The sequence below is a fragment of the Notolepis coatsorum genome, assembly GCF_963971535.1.
Source record: "Notolepis coatsorum genome assembly, chromosome: 5".
Taxonomy (NCBI): Eukaryota; Metazoa; Chordata; class Actinopteri; order Aulopiformes; family Paralepididae; genus Notolepis; species Notolepis coatsorum.
In genome coordinates, this window is record NC_140169.1 from 192,405,948 (window position 1) to 192,430,790 (window position 24,843).

At 46.6% G+C, this 24,843-nt stretch overlaps 1 protein-coding gene across 1 annotated transcript in view; it reads left to right on the plus strand.

Moving 5' to 3' along the window:
* LOC311228495 (intraflagellar transport protein 88 homolog) overlaps window positions 1-24,843 on the plus strand; it is a gene marked incomplete at both ends in the record, with an annotated part of 245,256 nt that overhangs the window by 112,541 nt on the left and 107,872 nt on the right. Inside the window, one exon of the mRNA XM_084314399.1 lies at window positions 21,922-22,008. Within this exon, the coding sequence (XP_084170525.1) occupies window positions 21,922-22,008 (87 nt within the window). The remainder of the gene's footprint in view (window positions 1-21,921; window positions 22,009-24,843) is intronic.

Below are 24,843 nucleotides of genomic sequence, written 5' to 3' on the forward strand. Positions count from 1 at the left end.
CTCAGGTATGGACAAATCCATTATTGGAATACAGGTAGGTACAGAGCAAACGCTGTCTGATTGACAGGACTCCCTGGAAGAAGAGATATTGTATCTCAATGGGACATTCCTGGATAAATAAAGGATAAATAAATTGATTGATTGAAAACGTTATTAACAGATTGCAGAATGGGTACAGTACAGTACAGCTCAATACATACAATTGTTAAGGGGATGCAGACCAGAGAAAGACTTTCGTCTTGTATACATCAGGGTCCCCCATTTTCAATTCATCATGACATACACAACATACAGATAGACAGTACTGCTACATCTATACATTTATGACATACCAGATTTGCAAATACAGTACTGTTTGTGATACAAAAAGAGTCCAGAAAAGAGAGTATATACATTTGACGTAGAAACTGTACATTGGAGGAGGTTGGGTAGGTGGGGGGGGGGGGGCAGGGGTGCAGTGCTGGGCATACGCGGTCAAACGATGTTTGGGCTTCGTCACTGAGGCAGAATTGCGCGCATCCTATTATTATGCAAAGTCTAGGTGATAAGTGCCGTACAACTGTACAAGCAAAACTGTACATTGGAATATTGACAAAACCATACTTGGTCATTTACTGTACATTGGAGGGGGTTGGGTTACAACACAGGAGCAGAGTATAAACAGTACAGGAATGATAAACAGTCTAAATGGGTTTTAACATTTTAGTTTATTTCATGCGGATATGATCTGTAATACCTGATCGGTACAATATCTACTAACCTGATCAATACAAGCCCCCCCCCCCCTCTCATGGAACAAGGAACTCTTCAATCAATCACTCTCAACAACCGCACGTCAGCACAGACGTACTTGCTTTTGACGTTCAATTAACGTTCGCTAACGGACGTAGAGAAACGTCAGACGTACTTAGAGATACTTCCGTACTTTCCGCCAATCAGCGCGTGTCCTGTCAGCGGCAGAAATGTCGTGTGGCTGGCGGAAGTTGCCCGTGAGAGAACATCTCCGGGGCTGCAGCTGGACCCTATTGGCAAAACAGACTCAGACGCAACAATATCCGGATCTACCAAGTCCCTGAAGGTAGCGAGGACAAGGATACTAAAGAGTTTGTGAAGCAGCTATTGACAACATCCCTGAAAATAACACCTGAACTTGATGTAATGTTTCTATTCTGGCTGTCACTCTTAGTGTCTAGCAGAAAGAACTGAATGTCCACACAATGACATTATAGCTCAAGGTTTGTTTACTTCCATTTGGGGGTTGCATACATGAACTGACAGGTACCGTATCTGACGTCATTATCAAGAGTCTGGGCTAAACCAACTTATGGGTGAAACCATTACGTCAGGATACCACATTTCCCTTCTTTCAAAATAAGTGCATTTAATTATAACACCATATAATTATACCACCATATAACACCATAAGTGCAAATCACATCTATCACAAACCAAAAAAAAAATCTTTTCTTTTCTTTTAACAACATCAGTGTAATAATAGTCACAGGTCTAGAATGTCTCTCGGCTTAACTAAGCGGCCTGACCTGGTAGTAATGCCTTGTGGTGGCACAGTTGGGGAATTTTCAACAGTCTGCTGTACAGTCTCAGTGGCCTGAGGCTCGACCTGTTGACCATCCGTTGCCACTCCGTGACGTGTATCTCCCTCGGTGGTCTGTAGGAGGTGACGCCGATTGCGCCGGAGCGTGTGGCCCTCATCCGTGATGATGTTGTAGGATCGCTGGGTCCCTGCTGGTCCGACGACTGTGGCGGGTTTCCACGACCCTGTTGGTTGCTGGAAGCGGATCGTGGCTCCTACTGGCAGTGCAGGCTGTGGTTTGGCATTTCTGTCGTAGTATTGCCTTTGACGTTTTTGGCACAGTTCTCGTCTGCCTAGAACTGCACTGCGACAGGCAAGTTCTGGTCGCAGCTGTTTCTCAGTGGTTGGAAGGATTGAGCGCAAACATCGGCTCATCAGCAGCTGTGCTGGTGACTTGAATCCGTCCACTGGTGTGTTTCGGTATTCCAACAGGCTGAGATATGGATCTGACCTCTGTGCATGTGCTTTGTCCATGATGGCTTTAGCTGTTTGCACAGTTTTCTCAGCCAGCCCGTTGCTCTGTGGGTACAGGGGGCTGCTTGTGATGTGCTCAAAATCCCATGTATTCGCAAAGTTCTTGAACTCTTGCGAGCTATAGCACGGTCCATTGTCGCTGAGCAATTTCTCACAAATCCCGAACCTGGAAAACATGGCCTTGAGTTTCTGAATCACAGCGGTGGATGTGAGGCTAGTGATTTTTTCTACCTCGAAATACCTACTATAATAGTCAACTGCAACTATATAGTCAGTGTTGTTCCATTTGAACAGATCAGTGGCTATCACCTGCCAAGGTCGCTCTGGAATGGGGTGTGACAGCATTGGCTCTTTGGGGATGGAGTTGCGTCGTTCGAGGCAAATGCTACAAGATCCAACTAGTGTCTCTATTTGTTTGCACATCCCTGGCCAGAATAGAACATCTCTTGCACGCTGCTTACACTTCTCCATGCCGAAGTGGCCTGTGTGTATGCGTGACAGCATGTCACCTCTGAGTGAGTGTGGCACAATGATTTTCTCACCTTTAAGCAGAATGCCATTCGATTCTGTTATTTCATCCCGGTGGTTCCAATATTCAGTGATGGCAGAGGGGCATTGTCTTGCAGTGTCTGGCCACCCTGATTGGATGATCTTCTTCAAGGCTGAGAGCTGCTCGTCTTTGGCTGTAGCAGTTCTGATGTCTTCCATTTTCCGGTCGCTCACAGGCGCACTGCTTACAACTGAGTGTATTTGCGAGTCCATGCCCTCACTCAGTGAGTCATCACAGCACGCTAGCGGCTTCCTAGATAGTGTGTCTGCCACTGGAATCTGCTTTCCAGGCTTATGAACAATGTTAATGCTATATCTTTGCAACTGAAGTATCATGCGTTGGAGCCTCGGCGGTGCAGCTGCAAGGGGTTTGCGCATTATTGTCTCCAGTGGCTTGTGGTCTGACTCGACGATCACCTGGCGTCCGTACAGGTATTGGTGGAATCGCTTACATCCAAAGAGCACGGCGTACAGCTCCTTTTCGATCTGAGCATAATTGACTTCAGTCTCATTCAGTGCTCTGGACGCGTATGCGACTGGTTTCTCTTGCTGCAGTAGGACTGCTCCCAATCCATATTTGGAGGCATCAACCTGCAGTTTCACATCCTTTGTGTGGTCAAAGTAGGCAAGTACTGGACCTGGCTCTTGTGTTAAAATGCTTTTCACTTGCTGGAAAGCAACATCATGGTTCGAGTCCCATACAAATTCACTGCTCTCTTTCAACAGTTGACGGAGCGGGGCCGTTGCCTCTGAGAGTCTGGGGGCAAATTTTGACAAGTACGTGATCATGCCCAATATTGTCTCCAGCTCTGCTTTACTCTGTGGCGCGGCCATGTCCTTGATCGCCGAAACCTTGTTGGGGTCAGGTCTGACACCTTCTCGTGTCAGTGTGTGTCCAAAGTAGTTCACCTCTGTCACACAGATGGTGCTCTTGTCTTTGTTCAGTTTTATTCCTATCTGTCTGGTTCTCTCCAGCATGCCACGCAGGTTGGCATCGTGCTCCTCTTTCGTGCGGCCATACACAATGATGTCATCGACAATGGCGGCGACGCCCGGGAGTCCCTCGTAGGCCTCATCCACTCGTCTCTGAAACTCATCTTGTGCAGATATGATTCCGAATGGGAGTCTATTGAACCTATATCTGCCATAGATGGTGTTGAACGTGGTGAGAACGGATGACTCATGGCTGAGTTTTATATTCCAGTACCCAGACCTGGCGTCTAGCACACTGAAATACTGTGCACCCGCTAATTTTGGGGTAATGTCATCTAGAACAGGGAGCGGGTAGTAGGGTCTCAGGATGGCTTTGTTCAGGGGGCGGGGATCTAGACAAATCCTAAGCTTTTTCCTTTTGGGTTTTTCTACAACCACCAGTGCATTGACCCTGTCTGTTGGCTCAGTGACCTTCTGGATTATGTCCATTTTCTCCATTTCATCCAACTCACTTTTGAGCCGACTACGTAGGGCGTATGGTATGCGGCGAGGTGGGCACACCACTGGTGTTACGTCAGGTCTGAGGTGAATGGTACACTCACCGGGAAACAGTCCAATGCCTTCAAACACATCTGCATATTCATCCATGATGTTCATGTGTGGTTTGGGCTGTGCATTGACTGTATGGATTATTTTGACCAAAATAAGCTTAAAATTCTGACACCATGTAATGTTTCTATTCTGGCTGTCACTCTTAGTGTCTAGCAGAAATAACTGAATGTCCAACACAGGTGGAGCATGGGCATCAATTATATCAAAGTCAAGCATGACTGTCTTCTCTTTATATCTGCATGTTAGCCTGCAGGCCCCTTTTACAGTAAGCACATGCCCACCATAGCCTGAGAGCTTGCTGGCCTGCGGGCTTAATACTACATTTCCAAATAGCTCATGGAATGTGTTGGCTGGTATCACATTAGCCTGAGCACCTGTGTCAATTTTAAATTTGAGCTTGTGCCTCTGTTTTCCAATTTGTAATTCTGCAAAGGCTTGTTCTTTGTCTGTGTTTGCATGCTGTTTTGTTATAGTGTCAATGTACAGTTCATCATCATCACTTTGCTGCTCACCAGTGTCAGATATAGCATGCATCCTCTTTGCCTGTGGCTTTATCTGACGTCGCTGTGGTGCTGACCTGCACATCCTAGCAAAGTGATTGAATTTGTTGCAGTTGTTACATTGACGTCCCTTAGCTGGACATTCCTGAGCACGGCTGTGCTCTCTCCCGCATGCTCCACATTCCTCCTGCATGACGTCAGCCCTGTCAGCCCTGCTCACTGTTTTGCGACCATAACGTGATTGGTCCGGTTTGAATGGTCTCCTGCTGCTAACTGCGTGCACAGACTGAGTAGCTCCACTCACAGTCGCACATCCCATTGTTTTTAGTTGTTGCTGGGAAATGTCATGTGATCTTGCGATGTCAATCGTCTTCTCCAGCGTTAAATCTGGACCGTAGCAGAGCAGCTTCTCCCTCACTCTTGCTGAGTTAGTGGCAACCACGATTCTGTCTCGGACCATTTCGTCACTTTTGTCGTAATTACAGTCCTTCACTAGCAGCTTAAGCTCTGTTACAAACTGATCAAAGTGAGGCGGTTAGGTGGTCGAGCGGAGATTGCGTTCGTCACCAGCCCCGGAGCTGTGAGCTTGGTTCGCCTGTTCGAATCCAGCTCACAGCTCCGTGGTTGTCACCAGCTTGGCTGGCCGTCTGCACTGATACAATTGGCTGTATCAGAGGGTGGGAGAAGCTGGCGGGGTGGGTCCGGGTCGTTGTAAACAGCGACTCCTACAGTTCGGTCGGGGCGCCTGCTAAGCGCGGATTGGACGTGAGGGGGATAGTGTGGTCCTCCCACACGCTACGCCCTCTCAATGAGAATCCGCGCTGCCAGGTGAAAAGAAGCGGTGATTGGCTGGACGTGTGTCGGAGGAAGCACGTGGTAGCCTCCACTCTCCCAAATGATCTGACTGTGGGGGGTAAAGCGCAGCGACCAGGAAGGGACTGGGAATTGGCATACGACTAACATTGGGATGGGAGAAAATCGGAGGAAAATGGAGGGGGAAAAAGACCAATATATAAAAAAAAAAAAAAAAAATGATCAAAGTTCTCACTGTCGCCTTGTATCCGTTCGTGGAACGTATAACGTGCAAAATGGGGTTAGCTTTGGGTATAACATAGGCTTCAAAACCTGCATAGTACGTATTCAGTACCTTCCTTTCGTCTACCGTTAGAGTCCACGTATTGAAGACATCTCTGCCCTTCTCTCCTATCCACAGGAGTAGGTAGCTGCATTTCGCCTCTTCTGTTCTTGCAGACAAAGGTCCCGAAAACATTAACTCCACATGCTGGCGAAACTTCCTCCATGCATCGGGTAGATTGGACGAGTCCCAGTCCATTCTCGGCATTGGAACGCCCGAACTGTCCATTCCAAACATTTCCAAAATAAGCTTAAAATTCTGACACCATGTAATGTTTCTATTCTGGCTGTCACTCTTAGTGTCTAGCAGAAATAACTGAATGTCCACACAATGACATTATAGCTCAAGGTTTGTTTACTTCCATTTGGGGGTTGCATACATGAACTGACAGGTACCGTATCTGACGTCATTATCAAGAGTCTGGGCTAAACCAACTTATGGGTGAAACCATTACGTCAGGATACCACACTTGAGTCTGAGATTAAGATAGAAAGAGCGCACAGATCACTGATGGCCAAACCGAGAGATTCTAGCGCCCCCCCCCCCCCCCGCGCTCTATCATTGTGCGCTTTCTAGATTTCAATATCAAAGAACAGGTATTACAGCTTGCATGGGGACAATCCGTCACATTTCAAGGGAAAAGGATCTATTTTGATCACGATTACTCCCCAGACCTGCAAAAGAAGAGGGGACAGGTGCGTCACGTCATCAAACAGCTGAAGGAAAAAGGGATACGCGCTAATTGCCCATACCCGGCACGACTCAGGATGACAACATAATCGGGAACGAAGGTGTTTGACTCTCTGGTGGATGCAATTCCCACACTGAAAGAACTGGGAATTCATGTCCAAATCGACGAAAGAGAGAAACTACAAAGAGAACTGACAAGGGACAGGTGGAGAACACAAAGAAGCGGGCGAGAGCAGCGAACGAAAGGAGCCATGACGTCACTATCTGCCGCAGACCTAAGATCATTCATGGCTGATAAACAGTGGTGCGTTATTGAAATCATCTGGGGTGACACGCACCACGTGCATGCGCGCTCCCGGCGCGTGCGCGCGCTCCCGCGAATGCGCATTTAATGTCCCCTCGCTTGGGCACAGACTAAAGACAGTGCCTAATTGCCTCTACGAATGGAATGTAACACGTCTTCACAACAAGTTAGGTGTGAATGTGTCTGAGAACGTATTTAACACACCTGACGACCGGCGCTATTGATATGCAAATAGCGAGTGAGCTTGCACACCGTGCTACCCCGTCCCATGAACTACGCATGCCTGCTGATAAAGATGAGTAAACCAGTTAGATATAGTAGACTCACGAAATGTTTACAATAAGTGTAAAACACAAGAAATAATGGACATGCTGCTGACTAATATGATTATTCTTTACCCTGAGTATTAATTACCTGTTGGGAAAATTTAAATATATCAAATCTACTTTAGTTTATATGTGGTTCTGAGGCCAGAGACTGAGCCATAGACGGATCACACTTAGCCTGTGTTATCAGGCAAAGGTTAACCCTATACGTTCGTGGTTAGCTTCTCTGCACTTAGTGCAATATGCTCCCTGAGAGAGGAGAAAGCTACACCTCTCTAGAACATCGGGAGATTATTTCATTTGTGATTTATGTAAGACAGCTTACTGGAAAATTGGAAGCCCTAGGTTTTCCCTTACAAGTGAATAGGGGACCATTTTGTTTTTTATGTTGTATACTCTTTGACAAATGCCTCAAGCTCATATACTATGGAAGATAGATCTATGTTGTACATACGAAATACAATGACATTATGACAAGCCTTAAATGTATTAGTTACAATATAAATGGTCTTAACAACCCAATAAAGAGGAAGAAACTTTTTGGACAACTTAAGAAAATGCAGTGCTCTATAGCATTCATTCAAGAAAACGCACTTATCAATAAACGAACACCAGAAACTGAAGAGAGAATGGGTGGGCCAGGTGTATAGTGCGTCCTGTCAAACAGGGAAAAAGAGAGGAGTGGCTATTCTATTTAACAAATCAGTATACTTCACCAAAGAAAAGGAAATTGCAGATGACCAGGGCAGATATGTTATGGTCCTGGGGTCAATAGGAGGATCAATCATAACCTTTCTAAATATATATGCACCAAATGAAGACTGCCCCAATTTCTTTAAAGGTATAGCCTCACTTTTTGTTATGGTTTGTAACCGACCCCAATCGCACAACACAAGACAGGTATGAGAGTAAGCCAAGAACAGGGCATTTATTGAATACAAACAAAAAGCGGCACTGTCCCTTTAAGGGAGAACACAAAATACTGGAAACAAGAATTAGGGAAAATTGGCACTGTGCCTTTAAGAGGCGAGCAGGCTAAGGGGCTAAGGCTAAAGGACAGGGCCAGGGCAAAGGACAGGGCAGGAACAGGGGCACTGGAGAGGGGAACAGGGACAGAGGCCCGGGGAGGCGGGCTGGAGACAGGGACAGAGAAAACAGGGTTAAGGCCTTGGACAGGGCGAGGGCCAGAGCTGCTTACAGGGATGGAGTAGGAGCGTGCAGGCTAGACGTCTGGAGTGGAGCGCGTCGGCTTGAAGAGCGCGCCGGCTCGGGGTCTGGAGTGGGGCGCGTCGGCTTGAAGAGCGCGCCGGCTCGGAGAGCGCGCCGGCTCGGAGAGCGCGCCGGCTCGGAGAGACGCATCCTCCCGTAGAGGATTAGGAAGCGATGCGCGTCTGGAGTAGTAGCGCGCCGGCTAGACGTCTGGAGTGGGGCGCGTCGGCTTGAAGAGCGCGCATCCCCCCGTAGGATAGGGAGCGATGTGCGTCTGGAGTAGTAGCGCGCCGGCTAGACGTCTGGAGTGGGGCGCGTCGGCTTGAAGAGCGCGCATCCCCCCGTAGGATAGGGAGCGATGTGCGCCGGCTTGGAGAGCGCGCCGGCTCGGGGTCAGGAGTGGGGCGCGTCGGCTTGAAGAGCGCGCATCCCCCCGTAGGATAGGGAGCGATGTGCGCCGGCTTGGAGAGCGCGCCGGCTCGGAGAGACGCATCCTCCCGTAGAGGATTAGGAAGCGATGCGCGTCTGGAGTAGTAGCACGCCGGCTAGACGTCTGGAGTGGGACGCGTCGGCTTGAAGAGCGCGCATCCCCCCGTAGGATAGGGAGCGATGTGCGCCGGCTTGGAGAGCGCGCCGGCTCGGAGAGACGCATCCTCCCGTAGAGGATTAGGAAGCGATGCGCGTCTGGAGTAGTAGCGCGCCGGCTAGACGTCTGGAGTGGGACACTGGAAAACCTCCCGTAGAGAATTAGAGAGCGCACCGGCTGTGTCCCACTCCAGGCAAACGGCGACAGGTGGCGATGGCTGGCACCTCGTCTCACGCCGGAGAAGAACCAGCATACAGATACAGATAAGATACGGATACGGAACGACCCGACAAGGACTGGAGGGGAAGTCCAGGTATTTAAAGCCCTCTGGGGCGCTAATTAGAACACACATCAGGTGCGTGATGGTAATTGATACTTGACTTAGAAGTGTGTGTTCGGCACGGACCAATCAACACAGAATCCTCACAGTACCTTAAAGGAACGGAGCGAGGCAGGGAATGCAATAAATCAACAAAGTACCTTAGAGGAACGGAGCGAGTGGGTGGGAAGACAGGGAATTAAAGGTCCAGGGAACAGGCGAACCTCACACTTTTGGCTGGTAACTCCAAAGGTTTTATCCTTATGGCCGGTGATTTCAACTGTGTACTAAATCCAAAAGTAGACAAACTTCCTGTAGATTGTGGACCCATTTCAAAAAAATCTAGATCACTGAATGCAATGATAAAAGAATTTGGACTTACAGATGCATGGCGTTTCCACCATCCTAGGCAGAAAGACTTTACCTTTAGGTCTGGGGTCCATGGTAGCTACTCTCGGATAGATTACTTCTGTATTTCCAAGCAAGATATTGACAAGGTTGAATCATGTATCATTGAACCAGCGACCATCTCAGATCATGGACCTCTAACTCTTCAACTTAACCTCAGTACCAATAAGATCTTTAAATATTGGAGGCTCAATGTATCCATGCTGTCTGACTCTCACACACGGGAGAGGATAAGTGAAGAACTGAAGAGTTATTTTGATCTCAACAATAAGGGAGATGTCTCACCATCAATTTTATGGGACGCGGCAAAGGCTGTAATGAGAGGTAAAATTATCTCAATTTCAAGTGCACTAAAGAAACAGCAAAATGAAAAACAGCAGAACCTAGAAAATGAGTTAAAAATACTAGAAAGGAAACATAAACTGAACAGAGATGAGGAAGACTTAAAAGCTCTACTAACCTGCAGACAAAAACTAGATGACCTGTTGACATGCAAAGCGGAAGGAGCCCTTAGATTTGCTGGTAGGAATTACTATGAGATGGGAAATAGGGCAAGCAAGCTACTGTCATTCCAGCTCCACAAAATACAGTCAAGTCGGATAGTTCCAAAGATTAAACACCCCAGCACACGCATGGAAGTAATGCAAACACAAGAAATGGCTAATGCATTTGCAGATTACTATACCGACCTCTACAAAGCACAGCAATTGGAGAACAAGAAAGAAAAAATCAACAACTTCATAGATAACCTTAAACTCTCTAAACTATCCCCAGATGAGGCGGATGAGCTGACCTCCCCTATTACGGAGAAGGAGATAGGGGAAACTATTCAGATGCTTAAGAACAATAAATCACCAGGGCCCTGTTTCTTGTACCTGGTTCAACTAAGTCGATCAAGATGTCATTATCCAGCTTCAGTTAACCCGATGTTTGAAGCCGGGATTTCCCTGTTCCTCGAAGGTGGATTCAGTCTCGTTAACTCAAGCCAGACTTGCGACCCAGGCTAAATGCGCGCGGCCGCTTCAGTTGAAAAGCCAGCACGTATCGATAGCAGAGAATCTGATTCTCTAGCGGCATTGATTGATTAATTGATTTAGAACTTTATTAACATATTGCAGTACGGCTCAATCGCCTCGCCGACAAGTTAAATGCGTTATCTATAGGCTAATTTTAAGTCCCTCATTACCTCAATCAATCAGATTATATTTCTTTAAACTTGCCTGCTGGATTGAATAATCAAATGAGATCTTGCTAGCGAAAATAATTAGTTAAACTGTTATACAGAATTACGATACGGCTCTCTTACCCATTGATTGATGTATAGTCGATATTTAACTTATCTCCACTGTGGTCTAACGGGTTGATCTTTTGACTTTCACGCAGACGACCGGGGTTCGAGACCCTAGTCTTTTCCTTCTTTTTGCAATATAGGAATAATTCAATTTGGTGCACGTTGAGAGCTATATAAAGAATGACATCCTCAATGCATGTAGATTTATAATATTTTAACTTGAAACCAGGCTACTTTGGCGTATAATCATTAATATTATATTCAAAAAAATTATATTGGAAACACCGGGTTTCGAACCCCGGTCGCTGGGTTGGCAGGCTTGAGCACTACCGCTGCACCACTGTGCCAGATGGGATAAATTCATTGTTTATACATTAATGAACGAGAGACCCGTGTTTAGAATATTCCTTATTTTGAATGAAGTTTTATTTCTTTATCCTCATTCATTAATGTGACGTCAACGGCTCATTCAATTTCTCAAATCCGTCAAACAGCGCATCTCATCAGACATCTTAATCCCAGTTACAATTAAAATAACCACGTCATAATGTGTACATCGCACCGAGCGAGCGCCACGGTATATATAACGTGCATTATTTAGGACAAAGTGAATTTAGTATCAGCATTTTGGGTCTATTTTACATTTCAAAAGCCCCCTCTGGAAGAATGGAGCACAAAAACGTAATTCAGAATGGTATAATGCAGATCGTAGACTGTGGGAATAATTTCAGGAAACGGGCTGTCACTTCTTTGCGGGGGCGTGGCGATGGTTCAGGCTAACTTGAACTTAAACTCTGCTTTCGACCAGGCTCAAACTTTTGGATCTGTTGTCATGGTGATTTGGAAAATCCAGGTACGGGGAACCGGAAAGTCCGGCTAACTCAGTTATCCAGTTAAAGTTATCCGGCTAACTCAGTTATCCAGGTACGAGGAACGGGGCCCAGGTACAGATGGGTTTTCAAATGAATTTTATAAACATTTCACTGAACAGTTAACACCAGTATTAAGTGTAGTTTATAACTATGCCCTATCTGAGAGAGACCCACCAGGAAGCTGGTCAGAAGCTATTGTCTCTGTAATACATAAAGAAGGTAAAGACCCCACAAGATGTAGTTCCTATAGGCCCATAAGTCTCCTTTGCAACGATTTCAAGATATTGACATCTATACTTAAAAAAAGAATACAGAAACATATAATAAAACTGATCCACCCAGACCAGACTGGCTTTATCACTGGTCGACAGGGTGCTAACAACATCAGAAGAACTTTAAATCTGCAAACAGTGGCTGGATCTCGAAAAGAACCATCAATGCTTCTCGGCTTAGATGCCGAGAAGGCATTTGATAGAGTTGATTGGCTGTACCTTGAACTAACATCGAAAGGTATGGGATTCAATAACACATTTATAGATTGGATAAAATGTTTATATAAAAATCCTAAATCTAGAGTAAGGGTGAATGGTCACTGCTCTCACTTCTTTGAGATACAGAGAGGGACACGCCAAGGAGACGTTTTGTCTCCGTTACTATTCGCGATTGGCATAGAGCCACTAGCAGAGATGATTAGATCAAACCCTCAGATACAGGGAATAGATGACCAAAAAGGCATTACACACAAGATCTCGTTATTTGCTGATGACATTTTACTTTATATCAAAAACCCTTTAGAATCAATTCCAAACATAATGATGGATTTAAGAAATTACGGCGAACTGTCGGGTTATAAGATAAATGAGACCAAATCAGAAGCCATGATGATAGTGGGAACATGGCCAACACATCTGAATAGTATAGCACCCTTCCATTGGGCTAGAGACGGATTCAGGTATTTAGGAATCACTCTGACTCCCAGCAGCAATCAGTTATATCAAGCAAACTACGAAAAGTTGATTGTACAAATCAAATCAGACATGGCCAGATGGGACATTTTACCTCTCTCCCTAGTGGGAAGAATAGAATCAATTCGAATGAATGTGCTACCTAGACTTATTTTCCTCTTCCAGTCTCACTCTCTACCTATACCAATACCTGCCACTACCTTTAAAAGGTTAGATAAACTCCTATCCAAATTTATCTGGCAGAGGAAAAGACCTAGAGTAAGGCTCAAAACACTATGTTTGCCAAAGAACAAGGGTGGTCTTGGTCTGCCAAATCTAAGAAACTACTACTGGGCAGCTCAATTACGCATACTTGTGCATTGTATACAAAAGGACCTAGACTCCGGATGGGTACAGATTGAGCAAAACTCAATTCCAAAGACTCCTCTCAGATCCATAATATTCCTGGGAAAAGCATACTGGAAAAAAAGTAAGATTGGTAACAAATGGATTACAAATACATTAAAGGTGTGGGAAAGTGTAAGGAAAAAGGGGAGGTCCACGATCAATATCTAGGGCCATGCCAATAGCAGACAATACAGAATTCCGGCCAGCTATGGAGGATGGAGGTTTTAAAAAATGGGCGGATTTGGGCCTGGTTACTATCAATCAATTAATGGAAGGAGACTGTTTTAAATCGTTTGCACAGCTACAGCAATGTTTTGATCTACCTTCGAAAGACATGTTTAGATACTTTCAAATAAGACACTATGTAATGACTCACAGTGAGTGGGAAGCAATTAAGAGACGCCAACAAATGTGGAGTGGTACTTTATTAACACAATAGAAAAAAACTTGATGGAAAGAAAGCAGATATCCAATATTTACAACATGTTACAACTAGACGATCCAGGAGACACCACCTATATTAAAGAAAAATGGGAGTTGGAAGCTAATGTGATCATAGAAAATGAAGAATGGGAGGACAGCCATTCAAGCAATCATAAAATCACAAATAGCCCAATGTGGAAGGAGTTTGACTGGAAGGTCAAGGTCAGGTACTTTAGGACTCCTCAAGTTCTCTCCGGATTTGCTGGTGGGTCCTCACCACTATGTTGGAGAGGATGTGGAATGATCGGAGATCATACACATATTTTCTGGGACTGTCCAAGACATTTTGGGTGAATATGAGATGAGATTAAAACTGAGATTAAAACCATTCTAAATCTTGATTTACCTCTGAATCCATCGTACTATATCTTGGGATGTATACCGAAAGGCACATACTATGGAGATACGTTATACATCTTGAGAGTGATACTGTTAATAGCAAGGAAAATGATAACTATGGCATGGTTACAAAATCAACCACCGACAATCAAACAATGGACCAAGAGACTGAGACAGATGTATACAATGGAAGAAATGACTGCACAATTGCAACTGAAAAAAGATATGTTTATGCAGAGATGGTCACCTGTAACCTTGTACCTGGAGATACACTAGCATGAGTCTGACCCTCCTGACTCCCTCTCTTTTTTTTTTCTTTTTTTGTTAAATTTGTTTTTTTCCTTTTGCTAAATTTATTTTTCTATTTATTTTTTCGTTTCTTATCCTACTGTATGTCCTTAAAAAAATGTAAAAATCCCCCCCCCCCCCTGGGTTGTTTATGAGGCGTACTCGGATTATACAGCTTATTTTGATTATGCTGAATACTTTGAAAACAAATTGAATAAGATGGAAGAGCCTGAGTAACAAATGTCATTGACTATGTGAATCAAGTATATTATACTGTATGATTAATGCAATGTGATGTTCATTATGACACAAAATAAAAGAAAGTAAAAAGAAATTAAAATGGGGGACCCTGATGTAGGCAGGACTAACGTTTTCTAAGAAGCTAGTCTGCATCCACTTAACAATATTGTCTATTGGGCTAGCCCATTCTGCAATATGTTAAAGAGTTTTCGTTCATTCATTCATTTATCCCTTCACGGGTGCACACCGCAGTGGAGGTTGTTACATGACTACTAGTGGAGCAGTGCTTCACTAGTACTAGACTTTGGTCAGCAGCCACCACTGGTGTTCCGTGCTTAGTCTTAGTCTTTCAGGCACGTGGAACTCTGTTCTGCCTCCTGTTCTGGGGCAGCCCCTGATGGCTTGGCTGCTGAAAGGGTGAATCTGGTGGGGATGCGTCTTAACTCTTCTGTGGTTAACGTCATCCGGAACGCGCACGCTCCGTCCACTACCGCAGCTTACGCAGGGAAGTGGCGTATGGTTCGAGAGTGGTGTGAGGTTAGGGGCTTGGACCCGGTGTCATGCCCCCTGGACTTGGTTCTGTCCTTATGCAGTCTATCCTGGATGGGCGGTCGGCCTCGACAGTGAAGGTATATGCCGCAGCTATATCTTCTTCTCATGTGGGCTTTGAGGGCAGAACACTGTTCAGCCACCCTCTCGTGGGACTTGGCGCACAGCATCTCAAGCCTGTGGAACGTTCTCTGTCTCCGAGTTGGGACCTCCAACTGTTCTGGAAAGGCTGTTGGGGGCCCAGTTTGAGCCTCTTGAGCAGGCGCCATTGGATCGTCTGTCTTACGACCGCGTTCCTTTTTTGGGCCATCACCTCCGCTAAATGCGTGGGTGAGCCATGTGCTCTCTCGGTGCAGTCGGAGTACCTGTCTATTCGGGCCGATAGCAGGCGACTCTGTGGCCTGATCCGGCCTTCGTGCCAAAGAATATCCGGAGCTCTTGTCGCTCCTGGGATATTGGGATTCAGTCGTTTCATCCTCCTCCTCACGCTAGTGGGTTGGAGTCGAGCCTTCATCTGTCGTGTCCTGTCCGTGCACTGGGGGTTACCTCAGGGTCTCAGGGCTTCCGATCAACTGTTTGTTTGTTACGGTGGCCCTTGCACAGGTGAGGCGCTGTCCAAGCAGCGCCTGTCACATTGGTTGTGCGAGGGCATTGCCCTTTGCTACACGTTGGCTGGACAGGTTCCCCCCGGGGGCGTCGGGGCGCACTCCATTCGTGGTGTGGCGGCCTCTGCTGCCCTGTTAGGGGGGGCCTCGGTGGAGGACATTTGTGCTGCGGCCTCCTGGTCCTCCCTGAGTCCTTTTGTTAGGTTTTACCTCATGGACATGACTGGGGTGCCTGGTTCCCCCCCCCTTTTCGCACTTTGGTGGAGTTGACTGCCTCCCCCCCTTCGTTAGGACGGGCGGGTGGACGGGACTCCCCTCCTCCCTGGCTGGGGCTTACGGGCCCTCAGATGGTGCATTTGTCGGGGCCACGCATCCGCTCTGCCCTTTATCTCAGAAGGCAGAGCAAGACGTGAGGCCAGTTGATATATAACGTAAGTGTTATAATGTGGGTTCACCGGGTTACGTCAGTGAGACCTTCACCTGCAGTGTCCTATGAGACACACCTACTTAGGTAGTATAATGAGTAACAGCTGGGTGTTGCACTGGACCTGTATTGCTTTTGACAGCGTGAAATAAACATCACAAAAGAACATTTGGACTGGACCTTTACATTATTACATTGGCGACGAGGATGAACTAAACAGCTTGGAGTTTTAGCCGAACGTTAGAAAAATGACGACGTATGGGAAAATCCAGGAGTTTGATCAAGAAACAGATGATTGGCAGCAGTACGTGGAACGTCTGGAATTCTACTTTGTGGCTAACAACATCACAGATGCAGGACAAAAGCGAGCCATATTCCTGAGTGCATGTGGAGGAAAAAGCTACGCTCTGCTGCGCGATTTGTGTCTGCCGGGTAAGCCAGGAGATTCGGACTTGACGGGGCTATTGAAACTGTTGAGTGATCACTTCACGCCTAAACCCAGTGCCATTGTGGAGCGTTTTAAATTTCATTAGAAAACGAGACAGCAAGGACAGTCTGTGTCATCATTTGTAGCCGAGCTGAAGAGAATCACTGAACATTGTGGGTTTGGCGCTACGTTAAATGACATGATTCGAGACAGACTGGTGTGCGGGATAAATGACGATCGCATTCAAAGGCGTCTGTTAACAGAACCGGATGACAGACTCACGTTGGCCAGGGCTATTGAGTTGGCCATCACTATGGAAACAGCGGCTAAAGATATCGCGGAGCTGCAGCAAACGGGAGTGGAGGGACCCATTCATAAATTACAACTACAACCTGCAGTGGCGGTTAGGTGGCCGAGCGGAGATTGCGTTCGTCACCAGCCCCGGAGCTGAGCTGGATTTGCCTGTTCGAATCCAGCTCACAGCTCCGGGGTTGTCACCAGCTTGGCTGGCCGTCTGCACTGATACAATTGGCTGTATCAGAGGGTGGGAGAAGCTGGCGGGGTGGGTCCGGGTCGTTGTAAACAGCGACTCCTACAGTTCGGTCGGGGCGCCTGCTAAGCGCGGATTGGACGTGAGGGGGATAGTGTGGTCCTCCCACACGCTACGCCCTCTCAATGAGAATCCGCGCTGCCAGGTGAAAAGAAGCGGTGATTGGCTGGACGTGTGTCGGAGGAAGCACGTGGTAGCCTCCACTCTCCCAGATGATCTGACTGTGGGGGATAAGTGCGCAGCGACCAGGAAGGGACTGGGAATTGGCATACGACTAACATTGGGATGGGAGAAAATCGGAGGAAAATGGAGGGGAAAAAAAAAAAAAAAAAAAAAAAAAAAAAAAACTACAACCTGCAGCACCGGAGCGCAGACCACCGTCGGCAGGAATCGGATGTTACAGATGTGGAGGAAATCACGGGCCGGCGGATTGCCGATTCATAGATGCAGTTTGTCACAACTGCCAAAGACGCGGACATCTAGCTAGAAAATGCCGCAGCCCCAGGCAGGTCAGACAGCCCAGACAGAACCGGGGAAATGGACTGGGTGCAACCCACACACTGGAGTATGAAGAGGAGGATTATACACACAATCTGTATAATCTGGATGATGGAGAGAGAGTGGAGCCATACAGAGAGCAAGTGTCGGTGAATGGACATGACATTGACTTTGAAGTAGACACTGGTGCAGGTATGACTATTATGAGTGAGGAAACCTACACTAAGATGGGAGGGGGGCCACTCCATCAAACAAAAATAAAACTGTACACATACACCAGAGACAGAGTAGGAGTGTTAGGCAAGATGCACGCACAAGTCACCTGCAAAGGGCAGACCAAGAAATTAGCATTGCTGGTGGTAAAAGGGGAGGGGCCTAATCTGATGGGGAGAAATTGGCTCAAAGCTATGCGGCTAGACTGGAGAGCCATTTTCAGACTACAGATAGGTCAGCAGCAGGAGTTAAATGCTCTGCTAGCACAACATGAGGATGTTTTTAAAGGCGAGCTGGGCACTTTAATAGGGGCTACAGCCAAGATATATGTGGACCCAGAAGCCAAGCCACGGTATTTTAAAGCCAGGCCATTACCCTATGCTCTCAAGGAGAAAGTGGAGGCAGAGTTGGTCAGATTGGAGAGGGCAGGCATAATTGAGCCTGTGGATTTTTCAGAGTGGGCAGCTCCCATAGTGCCCATACTAAAACCAGACAAGACAACCCGAATATGTGGGGACTATAAAGTGACAGTGAATCCAGTGTCCAAGTTGGACAACTACCCTATTCCCAAAACAGAGGACTTGCTGGCGGTATTAGGGGGGGGACAGAAATTCACAAAATTGGACATGTCACAGGCCTATCAACAGCTCCCACTGAATGAAGAATCTAAGAAATTCACAACAATAAACACCCACCGGGGTCTGTTTCAGTACACCAGGCTACCCTATGGGGTGTCATCAGCACCAGGCATATTCCAGCGCACCATGGATAACCTACTACAAGGCCTTCCCCAGGTGGTGGTGAGAATAGATGATATTCTGGTGACCGGTGACGACGATGCCAGCCATCTACACAACTTAGAGGTAGTGCTGAAGAGACTCTCAGCTGCAGGACTGCGTCTGAGGAGAGACAAATGTGTGTTCATGGTACCAGAGGTGGTTTACCTGGGTTATCGAATTAACCACAAAGGGATTCAACCAGTGGCTGACAAGGTACAGGCCATTGTAAATGCCCCACAGCCGACTGACCAGACACAGTTAAAGTCTTTTCTGGGCATGCTAAACTATTATCACAAGTTCCTGCCAAATGTGTCGACCATATTGGAGCCACTACACAAGCTTTTGAGAAAAGAGATCCCATGGAGATGGGGAAAATGTCAGACCCAGGCATTTGAGGAGGCAAAAAAGTGCCTCCAGTCTGAAACATTATTAGTGCACTTTGATGAGACAAAGCCGCTCTACTTGGCTTGTGATGCATCACCTTATGGCGTCGGAGCAGTATTATCACACCGGTTTCCAGATGGCTCTGACAGGCCAATCGGATACATGTCACGGTCACTGTCATCAGCAGAACGGGGCTATTCACAGCTAGAGAAAGAGGCGCTGTCTATAATTTTTGGTCTAAAGAAATTCCACCAGTATCTGTTTGGAAAACACTGCACTATTGCGACGGATCACAAACCACTACTAGGCCTTTTGGGAGAGAGTAAGGGCATCCCACAGCTCGCGGCAGCCAGAATGCAAAGATGGGCATTAATTTTAGCCGCCTATGAGTACACCTTGGAGTATAAGGAGGGCTCAAAAAAACGGGAATGCAGACGCACTGAGCAGACTCCCACTGCCCATAAAGCCCGGAAATGTACCACAGGAGGAAGAGGTGGTGCTGCTTATGGAGCATATGAATGGTACACCACTGCAGGTAAAAAACATCCGAGACTGGACTCGTCGGGACCCTATCCTGTCCAGGGTCCACCAGTGGTTGTTGCAGGGCTCCTGGCCCTCACAGAGCACAGACCCAGAAATACAGCCTTACACGAGACGACAATATGAACTGAGTGTGGAGGACGGGTGCATCCTGTGGGGAAGTAGAGTGATAATACCACCACAAGGAAGACAGACTATGATCAAGGAGCTTCATGAGGCTCATCCAGGGGTCTCAAGAATGAAAACATTGGCCCGCAGTTATGTGTGGTGGCCAAACATGGATGCAGATTTAGAGTCAGCAGTGCGCAGCTGTCATTCGTGTCAGTTGAACCAAGCCGCCCCAGCAGCAGCACCTTTACACCCGTGGGAGTGGCCAGACCAACCTTGGATGAGGCTGCATGTGGATTTTTGTGGGCCAGTATATGGAAAGATGTTTCTAATAGTCATTGACGCCTATTCAAAGTGGATTGAGGCTCACCCAATGCAGTCTATTACTTCATCCATGACAGTGGAGAAATTGAGGAGCATTTTTGCCACCCATGGAATCCCAGCAGTCCTGGTTAGTGATAATGGACCAAGTCTGGTTAGTGCAGAGTTCAAACACTTCCTAAGAAAAAACGGCATAAAGCATGTGACAACAGCACCATACCATCCATCTTCGAATGGCTGTGCTGAGCGTGCAGTGCGGGTGTTCAAGGAGGGCATCAAGAAGATGGGGGAGGGTAGTGTGGAGACAAAGCTATCCAGGTTCTTGTTTAAGTACCGATCAACCCCTCAGACCACAACCGGAGCTACGCCAGCTGAGCTACTCATGAACCGGAGAATCAGAACTCAGTTGGATCTAGTGCGTCCTTCACTAGCGAATAGAGTTGGACTAAATCAGGACAAACAAAAAGAGCAGCATGACAAGCATGTCAGGGACAGGATGTTCACAGAGTCTGACTCCGTCTATGTGAGAGGGTACTCAGGCCAGAAGTGGATTCCCGCAACACTCACAGAGAGGACCGGTCCAGTGTCTTGGAGGGTGACACAAAAGGACGGCAAGTTGGTGAGACGTCATCAGGATCAGATGCGTCCATGTTATGATCAAAACACCACGCCAGCAAGTCTACCGGAGGAGAGCTTTTCACTACAAGAAGCAGTCCATCCAGGGTCAGAGACTCCTGCACCCGAGGCAGTCGTGTTGAGGCCTCCGGAACCTCCTGCACCCGAGGCAGTCGTGCTGAGGCCTCCGGAACCGGATCCAGAAATAGGACGTTGTTATCCAGGTAGAGTTAGGCAGGCACCCACTTATTTTAATGCAGGGGCAGAATAATCCCCTTGGGTGTCTGGAGGAGGGGCAGTCTACCCCCTACCTTGTAGCTGAGATTAAGCTTAAAAAATGTATACCAATGATATTTCAAGACTATGGGGGAAGGGATTGTTATAATGTGGGTTCACCGGGTTACGTCAGTGAGACCTTCACCTGCAGTGTCCTATGAGACACACCTACTTAGGTAGTATAATGAGTAACAGCTGGGTGTTGCACTGGACCTGTATTGCTTTTGACAGCGTGAAATAAACATCACAAAAGAACATTTGGACTGGACCTTTACATTATTACAGTAAGGTTATCCTATAACCCTAGTTATATGATACTGGCTGAGCGTCTCGTTCTTAGCGCCCTGAGGTCCCTTGGATGTTTTCCGCTTATGGAAATCAAACTGGGAAGGGTGAGGCGTGACCACTTCCGGCGTAATATAGGGGACGCATGGGAGTGGCGTGGTCACGTGCAAGTTGGTGCATTTGTTTTGTTTCCCGGAGCACACTAGGTGATAGAGATAATGGGTTATCTCAGAAGGCAGAGCGAGACGCTCAGCCAGTATCATATAACTAGGGTTATAGGATAACCTTACGTTCTCTCTTGTGTTCCTTTCCCTATCTCTCTCTCTCTCTCTTAGAGGATATACAGTATGTCCAGTTTTAAGATGCATGTGTCGATGGCTCCCTCCCTCTCTCCTTACAGCAGAATGTGGTGGTGGTGGTACAGTAGTGCTAGTACTAGTAGTAGTGGTGGTGGTGGTGGTAGTAGTAGTAGTAGTTGTATCGTAACAGCAGCCCTGTGATAGATAACCTAGCTAGTAGGGGTGTGGGGAAAAATCAATACAGCGATATATTGCAATATTTTACATGCTGATATTATATTGATACAATGACGCCAAGTATCGATATACAATCTTTATTGTTTTTTGTTTTTTGTTACAAGCTGTATAGTGTGTGTATATATATAATGTATAATTAGAGCTCTGTGGTATGAATACATTTGAATGAATAAAGACATGACCGCAAATTCGAAATTCTTATCAGATTTGAAAACGTGTGTATCGTTACACCCCTACTCAGTTCCCATTCGTGCATCCTTTCCATCCTGAGCCACGCTGAATATCTGTGATGGCTTCTACTCTGCAGGCTGTGGAAACCTTGAAGACCTTTGAAAAGAAGGACAGCAGAGTGAAGGGCGCTGCAGCCACCAACCTCTCCTTCCTCTACTTCCTGGTACGACCCGAGGTCTTTAGAAAAACAAAAGGTTGAGATGTTGATGACGTTTCCTTAACTACAATGTGAAAATGCTGAGCTCACAGGACAGTGGCAGCGCTGGTCCCAGGATTCTATTTAAATGACTGAAAGGTTTAGAACGCTGGTCCCAGGATTCTATTTAAATGACTGAAAGGTTTAGAACGCTGGTCCCAGGATTCTATTTAAATTACTGAAACGTTTAGAATGCTGGTCCCAGGATTCTATTTAAATGACTGAAAGGTTTAGAACGCTGGTCCCAGGATTCTATTTAAATAACTGAAAGGTTTAGAACCCAGTCAGCACTTTACATAAAAACCCTGGTATGACCCACGTATTTATGATTAGTATGTGTATATACGTTATTACATGAAATTGGGTAAATAGAACCTCTCCTATCTCTATGTATTGGTTTCGACCCCACGTTACTCATTAGTATTCATGATTATGAGTATGTGTGCATTCTATACATGTGGTTGTAAGTAACCTGAACAAGACAGAATTGTATGCAAAAAGGGCGGCTACGTGGTGCAGTGGGCAAGGCGCTCACCACGAATACTGGAGGCTGGGCTCAAACAGATCATCTCCCTGTTCGAGCCCAGCGCTCCACATTGCTTTCAGTTTAGCTGGTCGTCCGCACTAATACACATTGGCAGTATTAGGGGGAGGGAAACTGATGGGTGGGGATCGGGCGTTGTGGACAGCGACTCCTACAGGTCGGTTGGTGCGCCTGTGCAGTAGAATCAGGAAGCTACGGGGGCGGGGCCTCTCCAAAGCCCAGACCCCCGACGCTGAAAGATCGAGCCGGGCAGGTGGAAAGATGCGACTGCTGTTACCTTGAGTATCGGAGGGGACTTGTGCTATGTATGACTTAGTCCACATTGCAGCCGGCTTGTGGGAGGCATGAAACAGCGTTCAAAGACAGGGGAGGGTTGAATTGGACGATACGAAATTGGGATGGGAGAAAAATTGAAAATGGGAGAAAAAGTGGAAAAAAAATGTTATGCAAAACACAAACACATCAAGTTGTGAGATTAGATTAGATTCAGAATTCAAATCAAATCAAATGTATTTGTATGGCCCGACAACACACGTTAATGTCCCCATGGGCCGGACACGTCTTCTTTAAACAAGTCAAGAAGAAACATCACAATAAGTCAAGAACAAAACAAGAACACCATAAAGTCCAAAAAAGTTAAAATAAATGCAAAATAAATGCAACACTCCCAGACATACTCCATGCGAAGGTAAGGAAAAAATGCACCACAGGCAATGTGTAGGAGAGAAACCTTAGAAGGGCCATTCAAGGGGGGATCTTCCTTCCTAGATGTCAGTGATAGTAGTGTTGCAGTAAAACAGGCGAACAGTTGGTAAGCATGCACTCATGTGTGTAGTGAAACACAGATAAGTGCATGCGATAGCAACTGAACATTTTGAAAGATTAAAGATAGAGCTGATAGCGATAGCAACTGAACATTTTGAAAGAGTAAAGATCGAGCTGATAGCGGATCTATTTGAGGCAAAGGGGCGGCGCAGAGGGTCGCGTCCTCCGGGTCTTCATCACGGGACGTCCAACACTCCGGTCATCACTCTGAGACAGCCGGAGACAGGGAGACAGGGGGGCGATGCAGAGAGGGTCGCATCCTCCCGGTCATCATCACGGGACGTCCACCACCGGTCATCACTACGAGACAGTCGGAGACGGGGAGACAGGGGGGTGGTGCAGAGAGGGTCGCATCCTCCCGGTCTTCATCACAGGACGTCCAACACTCCTATCATCACTCCGGGACAGCCACTCACAGGGAGACAGGACAGGCGTTAGACAGCTTGCGTGATTGTGATGGGCGGACATAGCAATAGATACAAGTGGTAAGCATATATGTGAATATAATAGATATATGTAGTAAGCATATTATGTGAATAGAATAGAAGTACTTAACCCAGCAATGAAACCACGTCGACAGACCACGGACAGAAGACGGTAAGAGGCTGATCCATGGCCTCGGTGGTGCACGTAGAACAGTCACTGCAATCTTGGCCAAGACCCCGAGACATCCACCACCTTGGTCAGCACTACGAGACAAGCACTCAGAGAGATGGGGGGGGGGGGGGTTGGGAGTCGGGACAGGGGTTAGAGAGTTCCCATGTTTGTAGTGGGCGGAGATGGAGCAATAAATACACATAGTGAGCATATGCATACATGGTGACAGTAGAATAAGGCTGTCCCCGAACCCTGTTTTTGGGATTCGAACTTCGTCAGGGTTTTTAGAACGAACGTTCGAACCTTCGTTTTTACTATCTTCAAACTAAATCCTCAATTTGAATAAAGTGATTAATCTGATTAAATGAATTTCTTTTTTTATTAAATCAACTTTCCAGCCCCAGACCCAGCCCAGGGAGAAGCCCCAGCCCAACTAAATCAATTAAATCAACTTTCTTTAATGAATATATAACTCATCAGTTTATTTTAATACTATAATATTAGTGTAGCCTAATCTTTATCTGCAACTGTGAAGAAAAACCCCATTGGTTTAAACAGAATTAATAATTTTTTCTTTTTTTTGTAATAAAAATACATTTTATATAAAAAATTAAAAATTTGAATGTTGATTTAGAATTCGAATGCCAACGTAACGAACGAAGGTTCGAACGTTCGAACGTTTGGGCTCAGCCCTACAGTAGAATCATAGTACTGAGGGGCACGGTGGTGTAGTGGTTAACACTGTCGCCTCACAGCAAGAAGGTCCAGGGTTCGATTCCCGCTTGGGGACCAGGTTTCCATGATGCCAGTTACCCAGGTGGGGTATCTCCCAGGCC